General features: G+C 44.3%; 1 protein-coding gene across 3 annotated transcripts in view; it reads right to left on the bottom strand.

The window, feature by feature from the left end:
• Positions 1–21,889, bottom strand: part of LOC110524668 (desmoplakin) — a 44,595-nt gene that overhangs the window by 8,772 nt on the left and 13,934 nt on the right. For all 3 annotated transcript variants that reach the window (XM_021604515.2, XM_021604516.2, XM_021604517.2), the window contains exons 10-21: positions 21,485–21,640; positions 19,996–20,150; positions 13,016–13,142; positions 12,609–12,795; positions 9,806–10,113; positions 9,496–9,674; positions 9,113–9,251; positions 8,539–8,732; positions 8,093–8,255; positions 7,912–7,995; positions 7,695–7,802; positions 7,286–7,384 (exon numbers count right to left, since the gene is read on the bottom strand). In XM_021604515.2, the coding sequence (XP_021460190.2) occupies positions 7,286–7,384; positions 7,695–7,802; positions 7,912–7,995; positions 8,093–8,255; positions 8,539–8,732; positions 9,113–9,251; positions 9,496–9,674; positions 9,806–10,113; positions 12,609–12,795; positions 13,016–13,142; positions 19,996–20,150; positions 21,485–21,640 (1,899 nt within the window). The remainder of the gene's footprint in view (positions 1–7,285; positions 7,385–7,694; positions 7,803–7,911; positions 7,996–8,092; positions 8,256–8,538; positions 8,733–9,112; positions 9,252–9,495; positions 9,675–9,805; positions 10,114–12,608; positions 12,796–13,015; positions 13,143–19,995; positions 20,151–21,484; positions 21,641–21,889) is intronic.

Genomic DNA, 21,889 nt, shown 5'->3' with positions numbered 1-21,889 from the left:
CTATTTAATGTACTGTTATTTGGCCACTTTAGTGTTGATACAAACCATTTCAAAACATATAGGCCTATGGACATGAGGTGTGTGACTATGATTTGAAAAAGTAGCAAAAAAAAGGTATGCGTTTCTGGCCTTACCTCACACAAGCTGGGCATCATTCACAAATCAGTCTGATGGGTGACAATGTCAGCCTATTCTTGATTTAATCTGGTCTTTACATATACTAAATAATATAGGTGTGAAATATTTTGATTTAGAATGGACCATTATCATGTACCTGTCTCAAATCAGGGAAAGGGGAAAAAATAAATGTCACAGAGGAGGGGCGGCAGGGTAGCCTAGTGGTTAGAGCGTTGGACTAGTAACCGGAAGGTTGTGAGTTCAAACCCCCGAGCTGACAAGGTACAAATCTGTCGTTCTGCCCCTGAACAGGCAGTTAACCCACTGTTCCCAGGCCGTCATTGAAAATAAGAATTTGTTCTTAACTGACTTGCCTGGTTAAATAAAGGTAAAATAAAATAAAAAATAAATATATGCACTTAAATAGTGGAGGACGATTTTCCCATGGTTCATTTTCATGCCAGCCAGGTAGGCTATACTCCTGTTGTAAAGAGAAGCAATGTGCTTAATATTAGGAAAGTTGTGAAATAAATATAGTAGGCCTAGCCTATTGAACGCTGATGGGATCATCCTCTTTTTAATAGAGGCCATCACTCTGTATTTTTCATGAAATCATAGCCTATAGAAATGTCGTGCAACATGAGCTCATAGGCTCTGATGAAGTGTTTGATTCGATTTTCGATTACATTTGCATTGATGTCAGAGTGATTAGAGGGACAATAGAGTGTTGAGTACCCGGCAGTTAGCAAGTTTGGTAGGCTACTAATGACCATGAGCAGCATCAGAGCTTGGAGAAGCCTAACTACCGGGACTAAACAGTCACATGGAATTTGACCGATGTCATGGCTTGTGACCGCTGGTGTGGAGGTAATACGATCACCATAACAGCCCTATTCCCAACTTAAATAAGTTTGGAGCACACCATTAAATTTAGGAGCATGAGAAAATAGGATTTTTCTAATCGATTGAGAAACGAATAGGTAACCCTGTAAATGCATTTGTTTATTATGAAAAGCAAAAAAGTTGATTGTAATTTTAATGACCGGTATTTCTAAGTCATTTGTAGAATATTAAGCTTTCTACATATAGTGCATTCAGAAAGTATTCAGACCTTTTTCCCTTTTCCACATTTTGTAACGTTACAGCCTTATTCTAAAATGTATTAAAGAATTTTTCTTCATCAATCTACGCACAATACCCCATAATGAAAAACAGAAATACGTATTCTGAACCTTTGTTATGAGACTCAAAATTAATCTCAGGTGCATTCTGTTTCCATTGATCATCCTTCAGATAGTTCTACAACTTGATTGGAGTCCACCTGTGGTAAATTCAATTGATTAAGATTATTTGGAAAGGTACACACACACCTGTCTATATCTGATCCCACAGTTGACAGCGTGCATGTCAGAGCAAAAACCAAGCCATGAGGTCGAAGGAATTGTCCGTAGAGCTCAGAGACAGGATTGTGTTGAGGTACAGATCTGGGAAAGGGTACCAAAACTATGTCTGCGGCATTGAAGGTCCCCAAGAACAGTGGCCTCCATCATTCTTAAATGGAAGAGGTTTGGAACCACCAAGACACTTCCTAGAGCTGGCCACCCCGCCAAACTGACAAATCGGGGGAGAAGAGCCAGGGAGGGGAGGTGACTAAAAACCTGATGGTCACTCTGACAGAGCTCCAGAATTCCTCTGGAGATGGGATAAACTTCCAGAAGGACAACCATCTCTGCAGCACTCCAACAATCAGGCCTTTATGGTTACGTGTCCAGACAGAAGCCACTCTTCAGTAAAATGCACATGACAGCCCGCTTGGAGTTTTCAGAAGGCACCTAAAGGACTTAGACCATGAGGAACAAGATTCTCTGGTCTCGTTGAAACCAAGATTTAAATATTTGGCTTGAATGCCAAGCATCACGTCTGGAGGAAACCTGGCACCATCCCTACGGTGAAGCATGGTGGTGGCAGCATCATGCTGTGTGAATGTTTTCAGCGGTAGAGACTGAGAGACTAATCAGGATAGAGGAAAAGATAAACGGAGCAAAGTAAAGAGATCATTGATGAAAACATGCTCAAGAGCATTCAGGACCTGAGACTGGGGCGAAGGTTCACTTTCTAACAGAACAATGACCCTAAGCACACAGCCAAAACAGCACAGAAGTGAATTTGGGACAAGTCTCTGAATGTCCTTGAGTGGCCCAGCCAGAACCTGAACCCGATCTAACATCTCTGGAGACCTGAAAACAGCTGTGCAGCGACGATCCCCATCCAACCTGACAGAGCTTGAGAGGATCTGTAGAGAAGAATGGGAGAAACTCCCCAAATACAGGTGTGCCAAGTTTGTAGCGTCATACCCAAGAAGACTCGAGGCTGTAATCACTGACAAAGGTGCTTCAACAAAGTACTGAGTAAAGGGTCTGAATATTTATGTAAATGTGATAAGAAAAATATAAATTAGCAAAAAAGTTAAAACATGTTTTTGTTTTTTATTATGGAGTATTGTATGTAGATTGATGAGGGGGGAAAAAAACTATTTAATACATTTTAGAACAAGGCTGTAACGTAAGAAAATGTGGAAAAAGTCAAGGGGTCTGAATACTTTCCGAATGCACTGTAGTTTTTAGGGCATTATAAAATCTGTGGTATTATTTGTCTAATTCCATTTTGTCCCAAATATCCATTTTAGTCATTTATTAGACGCTCTTATCCAGAGCGACAAAGGAACAATTAGGGTTAAGTGCCTTGCTCAAGGGCACATTGACAGAGTTTTCACCTAGTTGGTTTGGCGATTCAAACCAGCAACCTTTTGGTTACTGGCCAAATGCTCTTATCCATGCCACCCATTATCTTGGTTTTGTTTTTCCAGGTTTAGGATTTTCTCAATTTTTTTTCAGGTTTTCGCTATCTAAATAACACTTTTTAATCTGAAAATAACAAAATTGGATGTTCTAAGTCTGAGGTCTGGGACAAATATAAGAAATGTGTATTTTTTTGTGTACTTTGGTGTTTCTATAAATTAGGGTATCAGTGAGGATTTCCTACACTGGACAACTTGTTACAGCTGTTGATAAGTTATTGATAATAACATGCCAATTTTTTTTTCTGTCATTATATTAAGATATATGGGGGTATTTCATAGCTATATTCAAGAAAATATACGAGTTGATTTAAACCTTTATCATAGTTGGTGTCTTGACAGATTTGTCCAAAATCATGTGACATAAAACATTTACTTTTCTGTCCTTGCATTTATGGCAGTGTAAGTTGTCGTTACAGTTGAAGTCGGAAGTTTAAATACACTTAGGCTGGAGTCATTAAAACTAGTTTTTCAACCACTCCACAAATTTCTTGTTAACAAACAATAGTTTTGGGAAGTCAGTTAGGACATCTACTTTATGCATGACACAAGTCATTTTTCCAACAATTGTTTACAGACAAGATTATTTCCCTTCATTCACAACTCCAGTGGGTCAGAAGTTTACATACACTAAGTTGACTGTGCCTTTAAATAGCTTGGAAAATTACAGAAAACAATGTCATGGCTTTAGAAGCTTCTGATAGGCTAATTTACATGATTTGAGTCAATTGGAGGTGTACCTGTGGATGTATCTCAAGGCCTACCTTCAAACTCAGTGCCTCTTTGCTTGACATCGTGGGGCCATAACCACTGCGCCACCCGGGAGGCCTCGTGAGTTGAGTTTTTACCAAAAGGTTCTATTTTGGTTTCATCTGACCATATGACATTCTCCCAATCTTCTTCTGGATCATCCAAATGCTCTCTAGCAAACTTCAGATGGGCCTGGACATGTACTGGCTTAAGCAGGGGGACACGTCTGGCACTGCAGGATTTGAGTCCCTGGCGGCGTAGTGTGTTACTGATGGTAGGCTTTGTTACTTTGTTTCTGGTGTCCTTTGACAGCTCTTTGGTCTTGGCCATTGTGGAATTTGGAGTGTGACTGTTTGAGGTTGTGGACAGGTGGCTTTTATACTGATAACAAGTTCAAACAGGTGCCGTTAATACAGGTAACAAGTTACAGGTCTGTGGGAGCCAGAAATCCTGCTTGTTTGTAGGTGACCAAATACTTATTTTCCACCATAATTTGCAAATAAATTCATAAAAAATCCTACAATGTGATTTTCTGGATTTTTTTTCTAATTTTGTCTGTCACAGTTGAAGTGTACCTATGATGAAAATTACAGGCCTCTCATCTTTTTAAGTGGGAGAACTTGCACAATTGGTGGCTGACTAAATACTTTTTTGCCCCACTGTATATCCACAGTAAAACGAGACCTATACCGACATAACCTGAAAGGCCGCTCCACAAGGAAGAAGCCACTGCTCCAAAACCGCCATAAAAAAGCTGGGCTACGGTTTGCAATTGCACATAATTTGTTAACCTTTATTTAACTAGGCAAGTCAGTTAAGAACAAATTCTTATTTTCAATGACGGCCTAGGAACAGTGGGTTAACTGCCTTGTTCAGGGGCTGAATGACAGATCTTTACCTTGTCAGCTCGGGGATTCGATCTTGCAACCTTCCTGTTACTAGTCCAACGCTCTAACCACTAGGATACCTGCCACCCCAGCAAAGCACATGGGTACGAAGATCATACTTTTTGGAGAAATGTCCTCTGGTCTGATAAAACAAAAATAGAACTGTTTGGCCATAATGACCATCATTATATTTGGAGGGAATAGGGGGAGACTTGCAAGCCGAAGGACACCATCCCAACCGTGAAGCACGGGGTGGCAGCATCATGTTGTGGGGGTGCTTTGCTGCAGGAGGGACTGGTGCACTTCACAAAATAGATGGCATCATGATGAGGGAAAATTATGTGGATATATTGAAGCAACATCTCAAGACATCAGTCAGGAAGTTAAAGCTTGGTCGCAAATGGGTCTTCCAAATGGACAATGACCCCAAGCATACTTCCAAAGTTGTGGCAAAATGGCTTAAGGACAACAAAGTCAAGGTATATTGGAGTGACCATCACAAAGCCTGACCTGAATCCTATAGAAAATTTGTGGGCAGAACTGAAAAAGCGTGTGCGCGCAAGGAGGCCTACAAACCTGACTGAGTTACACCAGCTCTGTCAGGAGGAATGGGCCAAAATTCACCCAACTTATTGTGGGAAGCTTGTGGAAGGCTACCTGAAATGTTTGACCCAAGTTAAACAATTTAAAGGCAAAGCTACCAAATACTAATTGAATGTATGTAAACTTCTGACCCACTGGGAATGTGATGAAAGAAATAAAAGCTGAAATAAAATCGCTCTCTAATATTATCCTGACATTTCACATTCTTAAAATAAAGTGGTGATCCTAACTGACCTAAAACAGAGAATTCTTATTAGGATTCAAATGTCAGGAATTGTGAAAAACTGAGTTTAAATGTATTTGGTTAAGGTGTATGTAGACTTCTGACTTCAGCTGTATGCAATATATTAAGCATTAATCAGCTCAATTAGACATTGAACTTGAACCTTGTACGACAGCTAGAGCCAGGATTCTTATGTTTTTGTATAGAGATCTCAGAAATGCAGTGTAACTACATAACATTTTGTGTCCTTATGTTACAGGGTGAAAACAGTTTATGGGCCACTAAAATAATGTATGCATTGCAAAATCAAATTCTTCTAACCGAAAGAGTCGCCTTACCTTGATACTTAACACCTAAATCAATACTGTTATAAATGTGGTTCTTCAATAATTATGCATAATACTTGTTGGATGCACATTTGGTGTCTGTTAAGTGACGAACAGCTGTTTTGATAGTGCAGGCAAGTGCTGGAAAAAAAGTGTTTGAATATTTAGTTTTCTCATTTGTTATGCCAGGGAAGACAGTTGTGCCTGGATCCACGTTGGATCTAATATCCCTAGTGAATTGATGTTGACCATCTGTTGTTGTCCGTTTGATTTACAGCAGGGTCTCCTTTGATTTAACAGAGAAAGCATCAAGGTATTGAGTTCATGGTTTCATATGTTTTTGTGCCGCTGAGTTTACTGTGCACAATTGTGTAGGATAGACTATTGTGCAACACCCAAAGCTATTCCTATTAAGTATTCTGGATATAATGACAACAAATTACATAGCCTAGTGGGCTTATTCACAATATGATCTGGTCATGAAATAACATGACAAATGCATTTTGACCTGCAATTGTAAACAATACAAGAGGCTTGAAGTAGCCTACTTGAACTTGAATTTAGAGTTCAGAAATTGAAGTACTAGAATAGGATTACCTTGAAAAACTGACATTTCCTCAATTTGGTGCTTGAAAAGTTATTGTAATTATTGTAGCCAATTTATAAATTCTCTTGCTCCCTTATAATTATCTGTAATTGTATTTTTGATGAGTTTTTGTGAGAGATGTGGCCACTTTCGTTCGTTTCCCGCCACTTCAATTGAAGGGTGTTGCAGTACTCCGCTGAGGTAAAACCAGGTGTGGTTATTATGAGGACAACAACATCTAATGTTGGCTTCAACTTGGCTTTCCATACAAATTCTTCCGTTAAAAAAAATACCTGTTTTTTGGTCACTTTCTCATGATAAAAACAGCAATGGTGAGATTAATGCTACCGCTATTCATGGTTTTATTATGTGTGCCTGCGTCGGCCACATAGTCTACAGAAAAACTGCATATCTCCAATCTATTTAGTCAGGTGATGTCCACATTCTCACATATTTTAGAATGTAATAATAATTGAAACTTAAATTCATTAGCAAGGCTTAAAAAAGTTATTATTCCTGAAGTGGTAATGGCCTCCTGTTACATGTTTGACACTTTCTGCATGTTTTTGGGTGAGGGAGGTATACTTGGGTAAATGAATTAATCTTTGGAACTGTTTGGGCTAAAAACGATCCGTTTTCAATCATTACAACATTATTATTACATGCAGGTTGCACAGCAAAATATTAAGGAGCATATGCAACCAAAATAGTATCACTTTAGATGCCTTAGTACAGAACTAATATTTTAGATTTAATATAATAATAATGCAATGTTAGATTTACCAGTTAGTTATAAGACTGAATAAGATTTCCAATGTATTCATTAAAACATGGAAAATAAATGAAATTATAATGCAGAAGGTCTAAAAGCTCATCGTTGTAAAAACAGCTGAACAGATTGATTCTACAGGCGGTCAGTGTGGTTCCTCTCAGTACCTTGAGCTCTTCCATGTTCTTGTGTAGTTCTCCCAGGTATTTGTAGTAGTCACCAGACAGAGTGAGCAGCTCGATGTAACGGGTCTGCAGTAGAGTAGCCTGGGAGAGGGCATACAGCACACAGTTAATAACGGAAACATACAAACTACTCAGTAACACAAAGTCACCTAAACACACAATCAACTCAGTGGTAACATTGTTAACATACTGGGCACCGAATACACCAGACTAGGGACACAGTTCTACCTGTTTACTGGGTTTCTAACCCAGGGTAAAGCAGAGTTTGTATGTATGAGGCTAGATTCACCTTGACACTGAAGGCACTCAGTAACAGATGTACATGTAGTGTATGCACCTGTATAAGTAAACAGTATATGTTTGAGTGACTTGGTGGTGCTATGATTGTTACCTCCTCTGTGAGCTGAGTAGAAGGAGACTGTGTCATGGTCCTCTTCATAGGGATGTTCAGTAGAGTCTCTAGACCAGCACTGTATGAAGCCAACTCCAGCTCATAATCCTGAAAACAAATATATCTTAAAATCACAGGAATAGAATGCAGGAAAAGCAGTACATTACTATACTATGACGGGTATAGTAATACATGGGCCGGATGTGAAAGCCCTTACCTTGATGGAGTTCACACAGGCGTCAGTGTCTCTCAGAACACTCTCAACACTCTCTCTCTTCACCTTGATCTCAGAGTTCAGAGCCTAGACAAACACACAAAAACCTCCATATGTTGATTATATTGCCCTGAACAATTAGACTGACTGACTGACTGACTGACTGACTGACTGACTGACTGACCTTCTGCTGGTTGAGGTGCTCATCCAGGGCTGTGATGCTGTCTATCTTGGTGGCCTGCAGGGCGTCCTGTTTCTGACGCGTAGTACCGATCCACTCACTGAGGACTGAGCTAGTGGTGGTGTACTGCTGGAGTTGCCCCTGGTACCCCTCTAGGTCCCTCAGTCTGAGAGAGGAAAAGCAAGAGATACAGGTAAAACATATTTTTGGGTGTATATATATATAAAAAATTAAAAAAATGGTCATCAATAGTAACTGCTTGAAGTCATCACAAAGTAAAGGAAGGAGGTACAGCACATCACAAGTTGGATAGGTATGGAGAACAGGACTCTATATACAGAAGTCAGAGGGACAACAAAACAGATACAGCTAGAGACAGAGGTAAATGTCTGAGTGAGATATGGAACCAAAAAGGTGTGCATAGATAAGATATAGAGAGGTCTGTATACCTGAAGTCTATCTGGCTCTGGAGGCGTCTCCAGCGGTCAGACAGCTGGGTGACTTGTTCACTGTATCTGGACAGGTCCACGTCACACCTGTGGAAGGCTCCGCCCACCTGGCCGTTCCAGTGGACTGCCTTCCCGAGCTCTGTCTCCATGGAGACCAGGACGTCCCTCTTCCCCTCCAGCTCGGCCCTCATACTCTACACATACAACAGAACATCTGAGATTTGAATCACAAAGCTAACTGGCCTTTACAGAGTACATACCGGAATAGTAATAATCACAAAGCTAACTGGCCTTTACAGAGTACATACCGGGAATAGTAATAATCACAAAGCTAACTGGCCTTTACAGAGTACATACCGGGAATAGTAATAATCACAAAGCTAACTGGCCTTTACAGAGTACATACCGGGAATAGTAATAATCACAAAACTTACTGACTTCAAAGCATTTACACACAACGGAACATTTAGCCTAGGAGCACCACACACAGCTAAATGACCGACTTAATCATTGCTGTGACAGTCACTCCCATTCCCAATGTTTTGGGGCTTGTGTTTCAAACAGTAACTGTTACCTTCAGAGTGGACCTGTAGTCCTCCACCTCTGCAGGATCCAGGGATGTGGTCTCCTTCTCTGTCAATCTGGCCTCGTGGACCTTAATGATGTCCTCAGCCCTGGACTCACTCTCCAGGAGGGCCCTTAGAGCCCGCAACCTTGGAGTGGGAAAGGGCAGGAAGAACGAGAAAAGAAAGAAAGAAAGGAGGGCGGAAGGAAAGAGAGAGGGCGGGAAGAGAGAGAGAGAGCGGGAAGAGATTCGTCAGAACAAATTAGTTCAATTTGAGCAATGAGTGTTGAGTGTGTGTATGGATGAGTTTGTCTGTGTATGGAGTAGTTATATGGGTATTCTGCAGAGAACCCTTTCAGGCTGTGTGTATGTTCATACAGCATAATATTTACCTCTGTAGGTAGGCGGTGGAGCACCCGTCCAGACTGCCCAGTCTCTCGTTGATGAGGCTGAGTTGGCTGCGTAAGAACGTGGCCTTGTCAGAGTCAGTCATACCCTCTAGTTCCTTCAGAACATGCTCATTCAGACGCTGGTACTCCTCACGAATAGAGTTCACATCCCTCTGTACAGACTGGGGAAAAAACACACATTTAGTCACATGCACAAACCTAACCCTACACACATAGTAGTACTCCTAGGATGTACAGTATATTGTATCTGTGTGTGCGTGCGTTCATGTGTGGCGTCCATGTGTGTATGTACCTCTAGTTGGCTAATCCTCAGGCCACAGTCGTGCGCTCCGTCCTCTCCCAGACAGATATGGATGTGCTGGGTAAGCCCCGCCTCCGCCTCCTCCAGGCGCTGTCTGAGTGTGTGCAGCTCCGTCAGGCTGTGTGACGTCACCACCACTTTCTTCTTCACCTTCTTAACCACCCCCTTTTTCACATCCTGTTGCTTAACCTCCACTATCTTGGTCTCCTCTATCTTCTTTGCCTCCTCTTGATTGACCACCAGTATCCTGGTCTCCTCCTCTGCCTTGATCCTCCCTTCGTTGGCAGTCTGTTGTGCAGCTAGGGACAGAGATACAGAGAGTTAGAGGTCATATGCTGTATGGTAAAGGTACAACTTAGATTAATGACATACACCCAGAGTACATAGGTGAGCAGAGACAGCAGAATAGAGGAGCATACTGCGCCCTACAATGAGAGAGCTGCTCTACTCACTGTAATGGACCTGAAACTGTATCTCTTCTATATAGAGTTGAGGTCGGAAGTTTACATACACCTTAGCCAAATACATTTAAACTCTGTTTTTCACAATTCCTGACATTTAATCCTAGTAAAAAATCACTGTTTTAGGTCAGTTAGGATCACCACTTTATTTTAAGAATTTGAAATGTCAGAATAATAGTAGAGAGAATTATTTATTTCAGCTTTTATTTCTTTCATCACATTCCCAGTGGGTCAGAAGTTTACATACACTCAATTCGTATTTGGTAGCATTGCCTTTAAATTGTTTAACTTGGGTCAAATGTTTTGGGTAGCCTTCTACAAGCTTCCCACAGTAAGTTGGGTGAATTTTGGCCCATTCCTCCTGACAGAGCTGGTGTACCTGAGTCAGGTTTGTAGGCAACTTTGCTTGCACACGCTTTTTCAGTTCTGCCCACAAATTTTCTATGGGATTGAGGTCAGGTCTTTGTGATGGCCACTCCAATACCTTGATTTTGTTGTCCTAAAGCCATTTTGCCACAACTTTGGAAGTGTGCTTGGGGTCAATGTCCATTTGGAAGAGACATTGTGACCAAGCTTTAACTTCCTGACTGATGTCTTGAGATGTTGCTTCAATCTATCCACATAATTTACCCCCCTCATGATGCCATCTATTTTGTGAAGTGCACCAGTCCCTCCTGCAGAATAGCACCCCCACAACATGATGCTGCCACCCCCGTGCTTCACGGTTGGGATGGTGTTCTTCGGCTTGCAAGCCTCCCCCTTTTTCCCCAAACATAACGATGGTCATTAGGGCCAAACAGTTCTATTTTTGTTTCATCAGACCAGAGGACATTTCTCCAAAAAGTATGATCTTTGTCCCCATGTGCAGTTTCAGACCATAGTCTGGCTTTTTTTATGGTAGTTTTAGGGCAGTGGCTACTTCCTTGCTGAGCGGCCTTTCAGGTTATGTTGATATAGGACTTGTTTTACTGTGGATATAGATACTTGTGTACCGGTTTCCTCCAACATCTTCACAAGGTCCTTTGCTGTTGTTCTGGGATTGATTTGCACTTTTCGCGCCAAAGTACATTCATCTCCAAAAGACAGAACGTGTCTCCTTCCTGAGCGGTATTACGGCTGCGTGGTCGCATGGTGTTTATACTTGCCTACTATTGTTTGTACAGATGAAAGTGGTACCTTCAGGCATTTGAAAATTGCTCCCAAGGATAAACCAGGTCTACAATTGCTTTTCTGAAGTCTTGGCTGATTTCTTTTGATTTCCCCATGATGTCAAGCAAAGAGGCACTGAGATTGAAGGTAGACCTTGAAATATATCCATAGGTACTCCTCCAATTGACTCAAATGAGGTCAATTAGCCTATCAGAAGCTTCTAAAACCATGACATTATTCTCTGGATTTTTCCAAGCTGTTTAAAGGCACAGTCAACTTAGTGTATGTAAACTTCTGACCCACTGGAATTGAGATACAGTGAATTAGAAGTGAAATAATCTCTCTAAACAATTGTTGGAAAAATTACTTGTGTCATGCACAAAGTAAATGTCCTAACCGACTTGCCAAAACTATAGTTCATAACAAGAAATTTGTGGAGTGGTTGAAAAACGAGTTTTAAATGACTCCAACCTAAGTGTTTGTAAACTTCCGACTTCAACTGTATCTACACTATCGCAATACTGTCTCTCTACTATATATCTATCACTCTACTGTATCTACTATATCTCTACAGTATCTACTGTTTCTCTACTGTATATCTATTAACTGTAATGGACCTGATACTGTATATCTACTCTCACTGTCTCTACTATATATACACTATCGCTCTACTGTATATATACTATCGCTCTACAGTATATCTACTGTGTCTCCTATTACATCTACTACATCTGTTCTCTATACTATATATCTACTGTCTCTCTATTCACTGTAATGGACCCAATAATGTATATCTACTATCTCTCTATAGTATCTCTATTCACTGTAAGGGACCTGATACTGTACATCTACTATCTCACTACTGTATCTCTATTAACTGTAACGGACCTGATACTGTATCTCTATTAACTGTAATGGACCTGATACTGTGTATCTACTATCTCACTACTGTATCTCTATTCACCGTAATGTACCTGATACTGTATACCTACTGTATCTCTATTAACTGTAACGGACCTGATACTGTATACCTACTGTATCTCTATTAACTGTAACGGACCTGATACTGTATATCTACTATCTCGCTACTGCATATCTACTCACTCAGCAGGTAGTTGGACCACCAGTTGGTCGTAGTAGGCCTGGGGTCCAGTGTACTGACTCGCTACTGTATATCTACTCACTGTAAGCAGGTAGCTGGACCACCAGTTGGTCGTAGTGAGCCTGGGCTCCAGTGTACTGGCTCTCGATGCTCCTCTTGTCGTCGTCCTTGAACATCTCAGAGCCATGGCAACAGTGTGTGAAGTCTGAGTAGTGGGTCTCCAGACTCTTCAGGATGCTGCAGTACTCCTCAGGACGCATACGGGACAGCTGAGAGGACACACACAAATTAAGAAAAGTTCAGACATTGTTTTTGTGTCCTCCTTTAAGTGAATGTAGTGATGTAGTCAGGTCATTTGTAATCTTAGTAATAATGGACTCAGCTGCACCATAAAGTCAAACTGACATTTGAGTCAGTCCGTGGCCCTTGTAAGTAAAACTGTAGTGACAGTGATGACGTGATATGGTTACAATGGCGATAGGTTCTTACCATGGTGATGGTGAGAGAGTTGATGCGTGTGATGTCCTGGACACAGTACTGCCAGGAGATGAGACTTTTGATGTTGATGTAGAGCTGGTTCCACACAGACAGGATGGCCTCATAGTACTGTTCATTCCTGATGGACCACACAACACAGACATGGATTTAGTCTGTGTATGCGTGCGTGGGTGCATACATGCATAGCACATACACAGTACCAGTCAAAAGCTTGGACTCACACATTCAGGGTTTTTCTTTATTTTTACTATTTGACTTTGACATACTTATTTTCCACCATAATTGGCAAATAAATTCATTAAAAATCCTACAATCTGATTTTCTGGATTTTTTTTCTCATTTTGTCTGTCATAGTTGAAGTGTAACTATTATGAAAATTACAGGCCTCATCTTTTTAAGTGGGAGAACTTGCACAATTGGTGGCTGACTAAATAATTTTTTTGCCCCACTGTATGTAAGAATGCTGTTCATTAACTACAGCTCAGCATTCAACACTATAGTACCCTCCAAGCTCATCATCAAGGTGGAGGCCCTGGAACTCAACCCCGCCCTGTGCAATTGGGTCCCTGACTTTCTGACGGGCCGCCCCAGGTGGTGAAGGTAGGAAACAACATCTCCACCTTGTTGACCCACAACACTGGGGCCCCACAAGGGTGCGTGCTCAGCCCCCTCCTGTATTCCCTGTTCACCCACGACTTCGTGACCATACACGCCTCCAACTCAAGTTTGCAGACAACACAACAGTAGTGGGCTTGATTACCAACAATGACGAGACAGCCTACAGGGAGGAGGTGAGGGCACTCGGAGTGTGGTGTCAGGAAAACAACCTCTCACTCAATGTCAGCAAAACAAAAGAGATTATCGTGGACTTCAGGAAACAGCAGAGGGAGCACCCCCCTATCCACATCAAAGGGACAACAGTGGAGAAAGTGGAAAGTTTTAAATTCCTCAGCGTACACGTCAACGACAAACTGAAATGGTCCACCCACACAGACAGTGTGGTGAAGAAGGTGCAACAGCGCATAATTTGGCTTGTCATCTAAAACCCTGACTAACTTTTACAGATCCACAATCAAGCGCATCCCGTCGGGCTGTATCACAGCCTGGTACGGCAACTGCTCCGCCCACAACCACAAGGCTCTCCAGAGGGTGGTGGGATCTGCACAACGCATCACCGGGGGCAAACTACCTGACACCTACAGCACCCGATGTCACAGGAAGGCAAAAAAGATCATCAAAGACAACAACCACCCGAGCCACTGTCTGTTCACACCACTACCATCCAGAAGGCGAGGTCAGTACAGGTGCATCAAAGCTGGGACCGAGAGACAGAAGCTGTTCTTCAGTCTCAAGGCCATCAGACTGCTAAACAGCAATCACTAACTCAGAGAGGCTGCTGCCTACATGGAGACCCAATCACTGGCCACTTTAATAAATGGATCACTAGTCACTTTAAAAAATCCCACTTTAAATAATGTCACTTCAATAATGTTTACATATCTTACATTTCTCATATCATATGTATACACGGTATTTTATACCATCTATTGCACTTGCCTATGCTGCTTGGCCATCACTCATCCATATATTTATATGTACTGTTGCGTACAGCAGGTCAGCCACCAGGGGGAGACTCGTCAAGGCCTGGTGACAGACAGTGTATACGTCACAAGGCATTGGCTCCATCTGCTGGACGTGCCAGGTCTCGACGGGCTCTCCGGCCAAGACTAATTGGGGCTGATTGGGAGTTGGTGAGTAATCAAGGGCTGATTGCTCACCAGCTGTGCAAGTCCCATAAAGCTGCCAGAAGGACAGCACACAGGGAGAGTGGGGGAAGAAAGGACTCCCATATAGTTGAGGATGGGGGGGGTAGAAAGGACTCCTGTATAGTTGGGGATGGGGGGTAGAAAGGACTCCTGTATAGTTGGGGATGGGGGGAAGAAAGGACTCCCATATAGTTGAGGAAGGGGGGGTAGAAAGGACTCCTGTATAGTTGGGGATGGGGGGTAGAAAGGACTCCCATATAGTTGGGGATGGGTAGGAAGAAAGGACTCCCGTATAGTTGGGGATGGGGGGGGGGTAGAAATAACTCCTGTATAGTTGGGGATGGGGGGTAGAAAGGACTCCCGTATAGTTGGGGATGGGGGGAAGAAAGGACTCCCGTATAGTTGGGGATGGGGGGTAGAAAGGACTCCTGTATAGTTGGGGATGGGGGGGTAGGAAGGACTCCCGTATAGTTGGGGATGGGGGGAAGAAAGGACTCCCGTATAGTTGGGGATGGGGGGTAGAAAGGACTCCTGTATAGTTGGGGATGGAGGGTAAAAAGGACTCCTGTATAGTTGGGGATGGGGGGAAGAAAGGACTCCCGTATAGTTGGGGATGGGGGGGGTAGAAAGAACTCCCGTATAGTTGGGGATGGGGGGTAGAAAGGACTCCCGTATAGTCGGGGATGGGGGGAAGAAAGGACTCCCGTATAGTTGGGGATGGGGGGAAGAAAGAACTCCTGTATAGTTGGGGATGGGGGGTAGAAAGGACTCCTGTATAGTTGGGGATGGGGGGTAGAAAGGACTCCCGTATAGTTGGGGATGGGGGGTAGAAAGGACTCCCGTATAGTTGGGGATGGGGGGAAGAAAGGACTCCCGTATAGTTGGGGATGGGGGGAAGAAAGAACTCCAGTATAGTTGGGGATGGGGGGTAGAAAGGACTCCTGTATAGTTGGGGATGGGGGGTAGAAAGGACTCCTGTATAGTTGGGGATGGGGGGGGGTAGAAAGGACTCCTGTATAGTTGGGGATGGGGGGGGGGTAGAAAGGACTCCCGTACAGTTGGGGATAGGGGGTAGAAAGGATTCCTGTATAGTTGGGGATGGGGGGTAGAAAGGACTCCTGTATAGTTGGGGATGGGGGGTAGAAAGGACTCCTGTATAGTTGGGGATGGGGGGTAGAAAGGACTCCTGTATAGTTGGGGATGGGGGGGAAGAAAGGACTCCTGTATAGTTGGGGATGGGGGGTAGAAAGGACTCCTGTATAGTTGGGGATGGGGGGGAAGAAAGGACTCCTGTATAGTTGGGGATGGGGGGTAGAAAGGACTCCCGTATAGTTGGGGATGGGGGGTAGAAAGGACTCCCGTATAGTTGGGGATGGGTAGGAAGAAAGGACTCCCGTATAGTTGGGGATGGGGGGGGTAGAAAGAACTCCTGTATAGTTGGGGATGGGGGGTAGAAAGGACTCCCGTACAGTTGGGGATGGGGGGAAGAAAGGACTCCCGTATAGTTGGGGATGGAGGGAAGAAAGGACTCCTGTATAGTTGGGGATGGGGGGTAGAAAGGACTCCTGTATAGTTGGGGATGGGGGGTAGGAAGGACTCCCGTATAGTTGGGGATGGGGGGAAGAAAGGACTCCCGTATAGTTGGGGATGGGGGGAAGAAAGGACTCCCGTATAGTTGGGGATGGGGGGTAGAAAGGACTCCTGTATAGTTGGGGATGGAGGGTAAAAAGGACTCCTGTATAGTTGGGGATGTGGGGAAGAAAGGACTCCCGTATAGTTGGGGATGGGGGGGGTAGAAAGAACTCCTGTATAGTTGGGGATGGGGGGAAGAAAGGACTCCCGTATAGTTGGGGATGGGGGGGGTAGAAAGAACTCCCGTATAGTTGGGGATGGGGGGTAGAAAGGACTCCCGTATAGTCGGGGATGGGGGGAAGAAAGGACTCCCGTATAGTTGGGGATGGGGGGTAGAAAGGACTCCCGTATAGTTGGGGATGGGGGGAAGAAAGGACTCCCGTATAGTTGGGGATGGGGGGAAGAAAGAACTCCTGTATAGTTGGGGATGGGGGGGTAGAAAGGACTCCTGTATAGTTGGGGATGGGGGGTAGAAAGGACTCCTGTATAGTTGGGAATGGGGGGTAGGAAGGACTCCCGTATAGTTGGGGATGGGGGGAAGAAAGGACTCCCGTATAGTTGGGGATGGGGGGGTAGAAAGGACTCCTGTATAGTTGGGGATGGAGGGTAAAAAGGACTCCTGTATAGTTGGGGATGGGGGGAAGAAAGGACTCCCGTATAGTTGGGGATGTGGGGGGGTAGAAAGAACTCCTGTATAGTTGGGGATGGGGGGAAGAAAGGACTCCCGTATAGTTGGGGATGGGGGGGGGTAGAAAGAACTCCCGTATAGTCGGGGATGGGGGGAAGAAAGGACTCCCGTATAGTTGGGGATGGGGGGAAGAAAGAACTCCTGTATAGTTGGGGATGGGGGCTGGAAAGGACTCCTGTATAGTTGGGGATGGGGGTAGAAAGGACTCCTGTATAGTTGGGGATGGGGGGTAGAAAGGACTCCCGTATAGTTGGGGATGGGGGGAAGAAAGGACTCACGTATAGTTGGGGATGGGGGGAAGAAAGAACTCCAGTATAGTTGGGGATGGGGGGTAGAAAGGACTCCTGTATAGTTGGGGATGGGGGGGTAGAAAGGACTCCTGTATAGTTGGGGATGGGGGGGTAGAAAGGACTCCTGTATAGTTGGGGATGGGGGGTAGAAAGAACTCCTGTATAGTTGGGGATGGGGGGTAGAAAGGACTCCTGTATAGTTGGGGATGGGGGGTAGAAAGGACTCCTGTATAGTTGGGGATGGGGGGGGGTAGAAAGGACTCCTGTATAGTTGGGGATGGGGGGGGGGGGTAGAAAGGACTCCCGTACAGTTGGGGATAGGGGGTAGAAAGGATTCCTGTATAGTTGGGGATGGGGGGTAGAAAGGACTCCTGTATAGTTGGGGATGGGGGGTAGAAAGGACTCCTGTATAGTTGGGGATGGGGGGTAGAAAGGACTCCTGTATAGTTGGGGATGGGGGGGAAGAAAGGACTCCTGTATAGTTGGGGATGGGGGGTAGAAAGGACTCCTGTATAGTTGGGGATGGGGGGGAAGAAAGGACTCCTGTATAGTTGGGGATGGGGGGTAGAAAGGACTCCTGTATAGTTGGGGATGGGTAGGAAGAAAGAACTCCTGTATAGTTGGGGATGGGGGGTAGAAAGGACTCCCGTATAGTTGGGGATGGGGGGTAGAAAGGACTCCTGTATAGTTGGGGATGGGGGGTAGGAAGGACTCCCGTATAGTTGGGGATGGGGGGAAGAAAGGACTCCCGTATAGTTGGGGATGGGGGGTAGAAAGGACTCCTGTATAGTTGGGGATGGAGGGTAAAAAGGACTCCTGTATAGTTGGGGATGGGGGGAAGAAAGGACTCCCGTATAGTTGGGGATGGGGGGGGTAGAAAGAACTCCTGTATAGTTGGGGATGGGGGGTAGAAAGGACTCCTGTATAGTTGGGGATGGGGGGGGTAGAAAGGACTCCTGTATAGTTGGGGATGGGGGGTAGAAAGGACTCCCGTATAGTTGGGGATGGGGGGAAGAAAGGACTCCCGTATAGTTGGGGATGGGGGGAAGAAAGAACTCCAGTATAGTTGGGGATGGGGGGTGGAAAGGACTCCTGTATAGTTGGGGATGGGGGGGTAGAAAGGACTCCTGTATAGTTGGGGATGGGGGGGTAGAAAGGACTCCTGTATAGTTGGGGATGGGGGGTAGAAAGAACTCCTGTATAGTTGGGGATGGGGGGTAGAAAGGACTCCTGTATAGTTGGGGATGGGGGGTAGAAAGGACTCCTGTATAGTTGGGGATGGGGGGGGGGTAGAAAGGACTCCTGTATAGTTGGGGATGGGGGGGGGGGTAGAAAGGACTCCCGTACAGTTGGGGATAGGGGGTAGAAAGGATTCCTGTATAGTTGGGGATGGGGGGTAGAAAGGACTCCTGTATAGTTGGGGATGGGGGGTAGAAAGGACTCCTGTATAGTTGGGGATGGGGGGTAGAAAGGACTCCTGTATAGTTGGGGATGGGGGGTAGAAAGGACTCCTGTATAGTTGGGGATGGGGGGGAAGAAAGGACTCCTGTATAGTTGGGGATGGGGGGTAGAAAGGACTCCTGTATAGTTGGGGATGGGTAGGAAGAAAGAACTCCTGTATAGTTGGGGATGGGGGGTAGAAAGGACTCCCGTATAGTTGGGGATGGGGGGAAGAAAGGACTCCCGTATAGTTGGGGATGGGGGGGTAGAAAGGACTCCTGTATAGTTGGGGATGGGGGGTAGAAAGGACTCCTGTATAGTTGGGGATGGGGGGAAGAAAGGACTCCCGTATAGTTGGGGATGGGGGGGTAGAAAGGACTCCCGTATAGTTGGGGATGGGGGGAAGAAAGGACTCCCGTATAGTTGGGGATGGGGGGGTAGAAAGGACTCCTGTATAGTTGGGGATGGGGGGTAGAAAGGACTCCTGTATAGTTGGGGATGGGTGGTAGAAAGGACTCCTGTATAGTTGGGGATGGGGGGGAAGAAAGGACTCCTGTATAGTTGGGGATGGGTGGTAGAAAGGACTCCTGTATAGTTGGGGATGGGGGGTAGAAAGGACTCCCGTATAGTTGGGGATGGGGGGGAAGAAAGGACTCCCGTATAGTTGGGGATGGGTAGGAAGAAAGGACTCCCGTATAGTTGGGGACGGTTACAGAGGTAACAGGAGTGCAGTTTTGATCCCGACAGAATACAGCAAGACCCGGCGCCCAGAAGACGGTATCCCGGAGAGGGTCTCAGGGGGAGACCTATCCTATCCTTTTTGATCTAGTATTTAAATAAACACCCTTGAAACGGAGCTAATCCTACTCTGTCCGTGTCTGATATGTGTAAATGTCTTGACCAAACCCCCTGGTCTGCCACAGTACATATTCTCATTTCCCCCTTTTAGATGTGTGTATTGGGGAATTGTTACATATTACTGCACTGTCAGAACCAGAAGTACAAGCATTTTGCTACATTCGCATTAACATCTGCTAACCTTGTATGTGACAAATACAATTTCGATTTGAACGCATTTCAATTAAGAGGTGTGCCTTGTTAAGTACATTTGTGGAATTTTTGACTGGTACTGTGTGTGTATGCGAGTGTTCTTACTTGTTGGCCAGGTTGATGCCCAGGGAATTGGGTGGTGGCACCAGCAGACAGACAGAAGGCACCAGCATGTCCAGTCCTCCTGGTCCCGTTACCTGCCACTTACTACGCTGGGAGTTGTCTTTTAGGATGCCCTCGTTGCCCTTCAGAATCACCTTCTGTGGAGCACAATACAGAATGTGTACGAGAGAAGAGACCCTTATGTGACCTAAACAATTAAAATTGCCCTATTTCTACTTTCTTGCCTAGCTAAAATATAATCCTTGATTAATTCTCAGCTAAGATCCTTCTGATATTTGAAATGTATTTTAAATGTACATCTGTCGGGTTTTAGACCAGGTCATAGCACTCTCTGCTGCATCCCTAGTTATAAATGCTGTGGTTAACTGTATGGATAAAAGGCAACATTGTGCTGCCCTCTTCATTGACCTTTCAAAGGCTTTCAATACTGTTGATCACTCACCTCTAATTCAGAGGCGTTCCTCAATTGGCCTAGACCAGGCTGCATGTAACTGGTTGAAAAATTACTGAAATTACTATGGAATGCTGGTAAAACTTAAGTATAAGTCGTTCCCTAGCGCGCATAAAAGTGGAGCTGATGATTTAAACATGTATTTTGGATGGTGTGCATATTGATCGTGTCCCTGCTTACAAATATCTGGGCATCTTGAAGGTTGAAAAGCTGTCTTTTACAAAGCATAATGATGAGTTAGTTAAAAAAAAAAAAAAACGGGCTTCTTCTACAGAAATAGGTCCTGCCTCTCGCTAAATAGTAGAAAGCAGATCATTCAATAAACGTTTCTGTCGGTCCTAAACTATGGTGACATCGTCTATATGAACACAACTGCCACCTCATTAAAGTCATTAGATGCAGTTTCTCATAGCACACTGCTCTTTATTACGGGTGACAGTTTTAGTATTTTACTGCATTCTCTACCAGAAAGTTGGTTGGCCCTCTTCGATGTCTCCTAGTTTGATACATTGCTATGTTTTCATTTATAAAGCCCTTTTACAAAAAGTCCCACTGTACCTAACATCATAACTAAACTTGACATACAAGTTACCACACCCAGTCTCAGGAATGGTTAACTCTGGGAATTCTGTTGGTCTCTACTGAGTTAACTAAAAGCTGATTTACCTTTCTTGTGCCTTATTTGTGGAACAATCTTAAATGTTCTTACATTTTATGTTTTGGTGCCTCTAGGACAATTCAGTAGGCTGATTTAGGACCTTATTACTGACGAATGTGCTTGTTTTTAATGACCATGTTGTTCTTTCTCCTTGCATTTTGTATTTATATTGATGTGTGTATTGATGTAATTTATGTCATTCAGGGCTCATCTGTAAAAGACCTTGGTCTCAGTATGACTCCTTGGTCTCAGTATGACTCCTTGGTCTCAGTATGACTCCTTGGTCTCAGTATGACTCCTTGGTCTCAGTATGACTCCTTGGTCTCAGTATGACTCCATGGTTAAATAAATAAGTCTCTGACCTGGTCTTGTTTGAAGTCACACAGGGCCTGTACCATAACAGGACTACTGCTCTTCTCTTCCTCAGGGTTACGTGGTCTCAGCCTCACGATGCTTTTGGACATGTTGACCAGGTGCTGCACCTGCCTCTTATTCTCCAAGATCCACTCTTTCTCCTTCTGTTGGACACATAGGTTAGGGGTCAGAGGTTAATATCCATTTCAGAGGACAGGGGGAGCAATTTAACTTTTGTATCTTCACAAATTACTGCCTATTCCCCATGTAGTGCAGTTTTTTTTAATTGGTGTGACTACAGTCAAACGTAGTGCACTATATTGGGAATTGGTTGTTTGAGATATAGCCTTGAACTGTCACGCACTGATCTGTTCCACTTGTGATTGTCTCCACCCCCTCCAGGTGTCGCTTAT

This window comes from Oncorhynchus mykiss, chromosome 5, assembly GCF_013265735.2.
Source record: "Oncorhynchus mykiss isolate Arlee chromosome 5, USDA_OmykA_1.1, whole genome shotgun sequence".
Lineage (NCBI taxonomy): Eukaryota > Metazoa > Chordata > Actinopteri > Salmoniformes > Salmonidae > Oncorhynchus > Oncorhynchus mykiss.
This window is presented reverse-complemented; position numbering and strand designations above follow the sequence as displayed.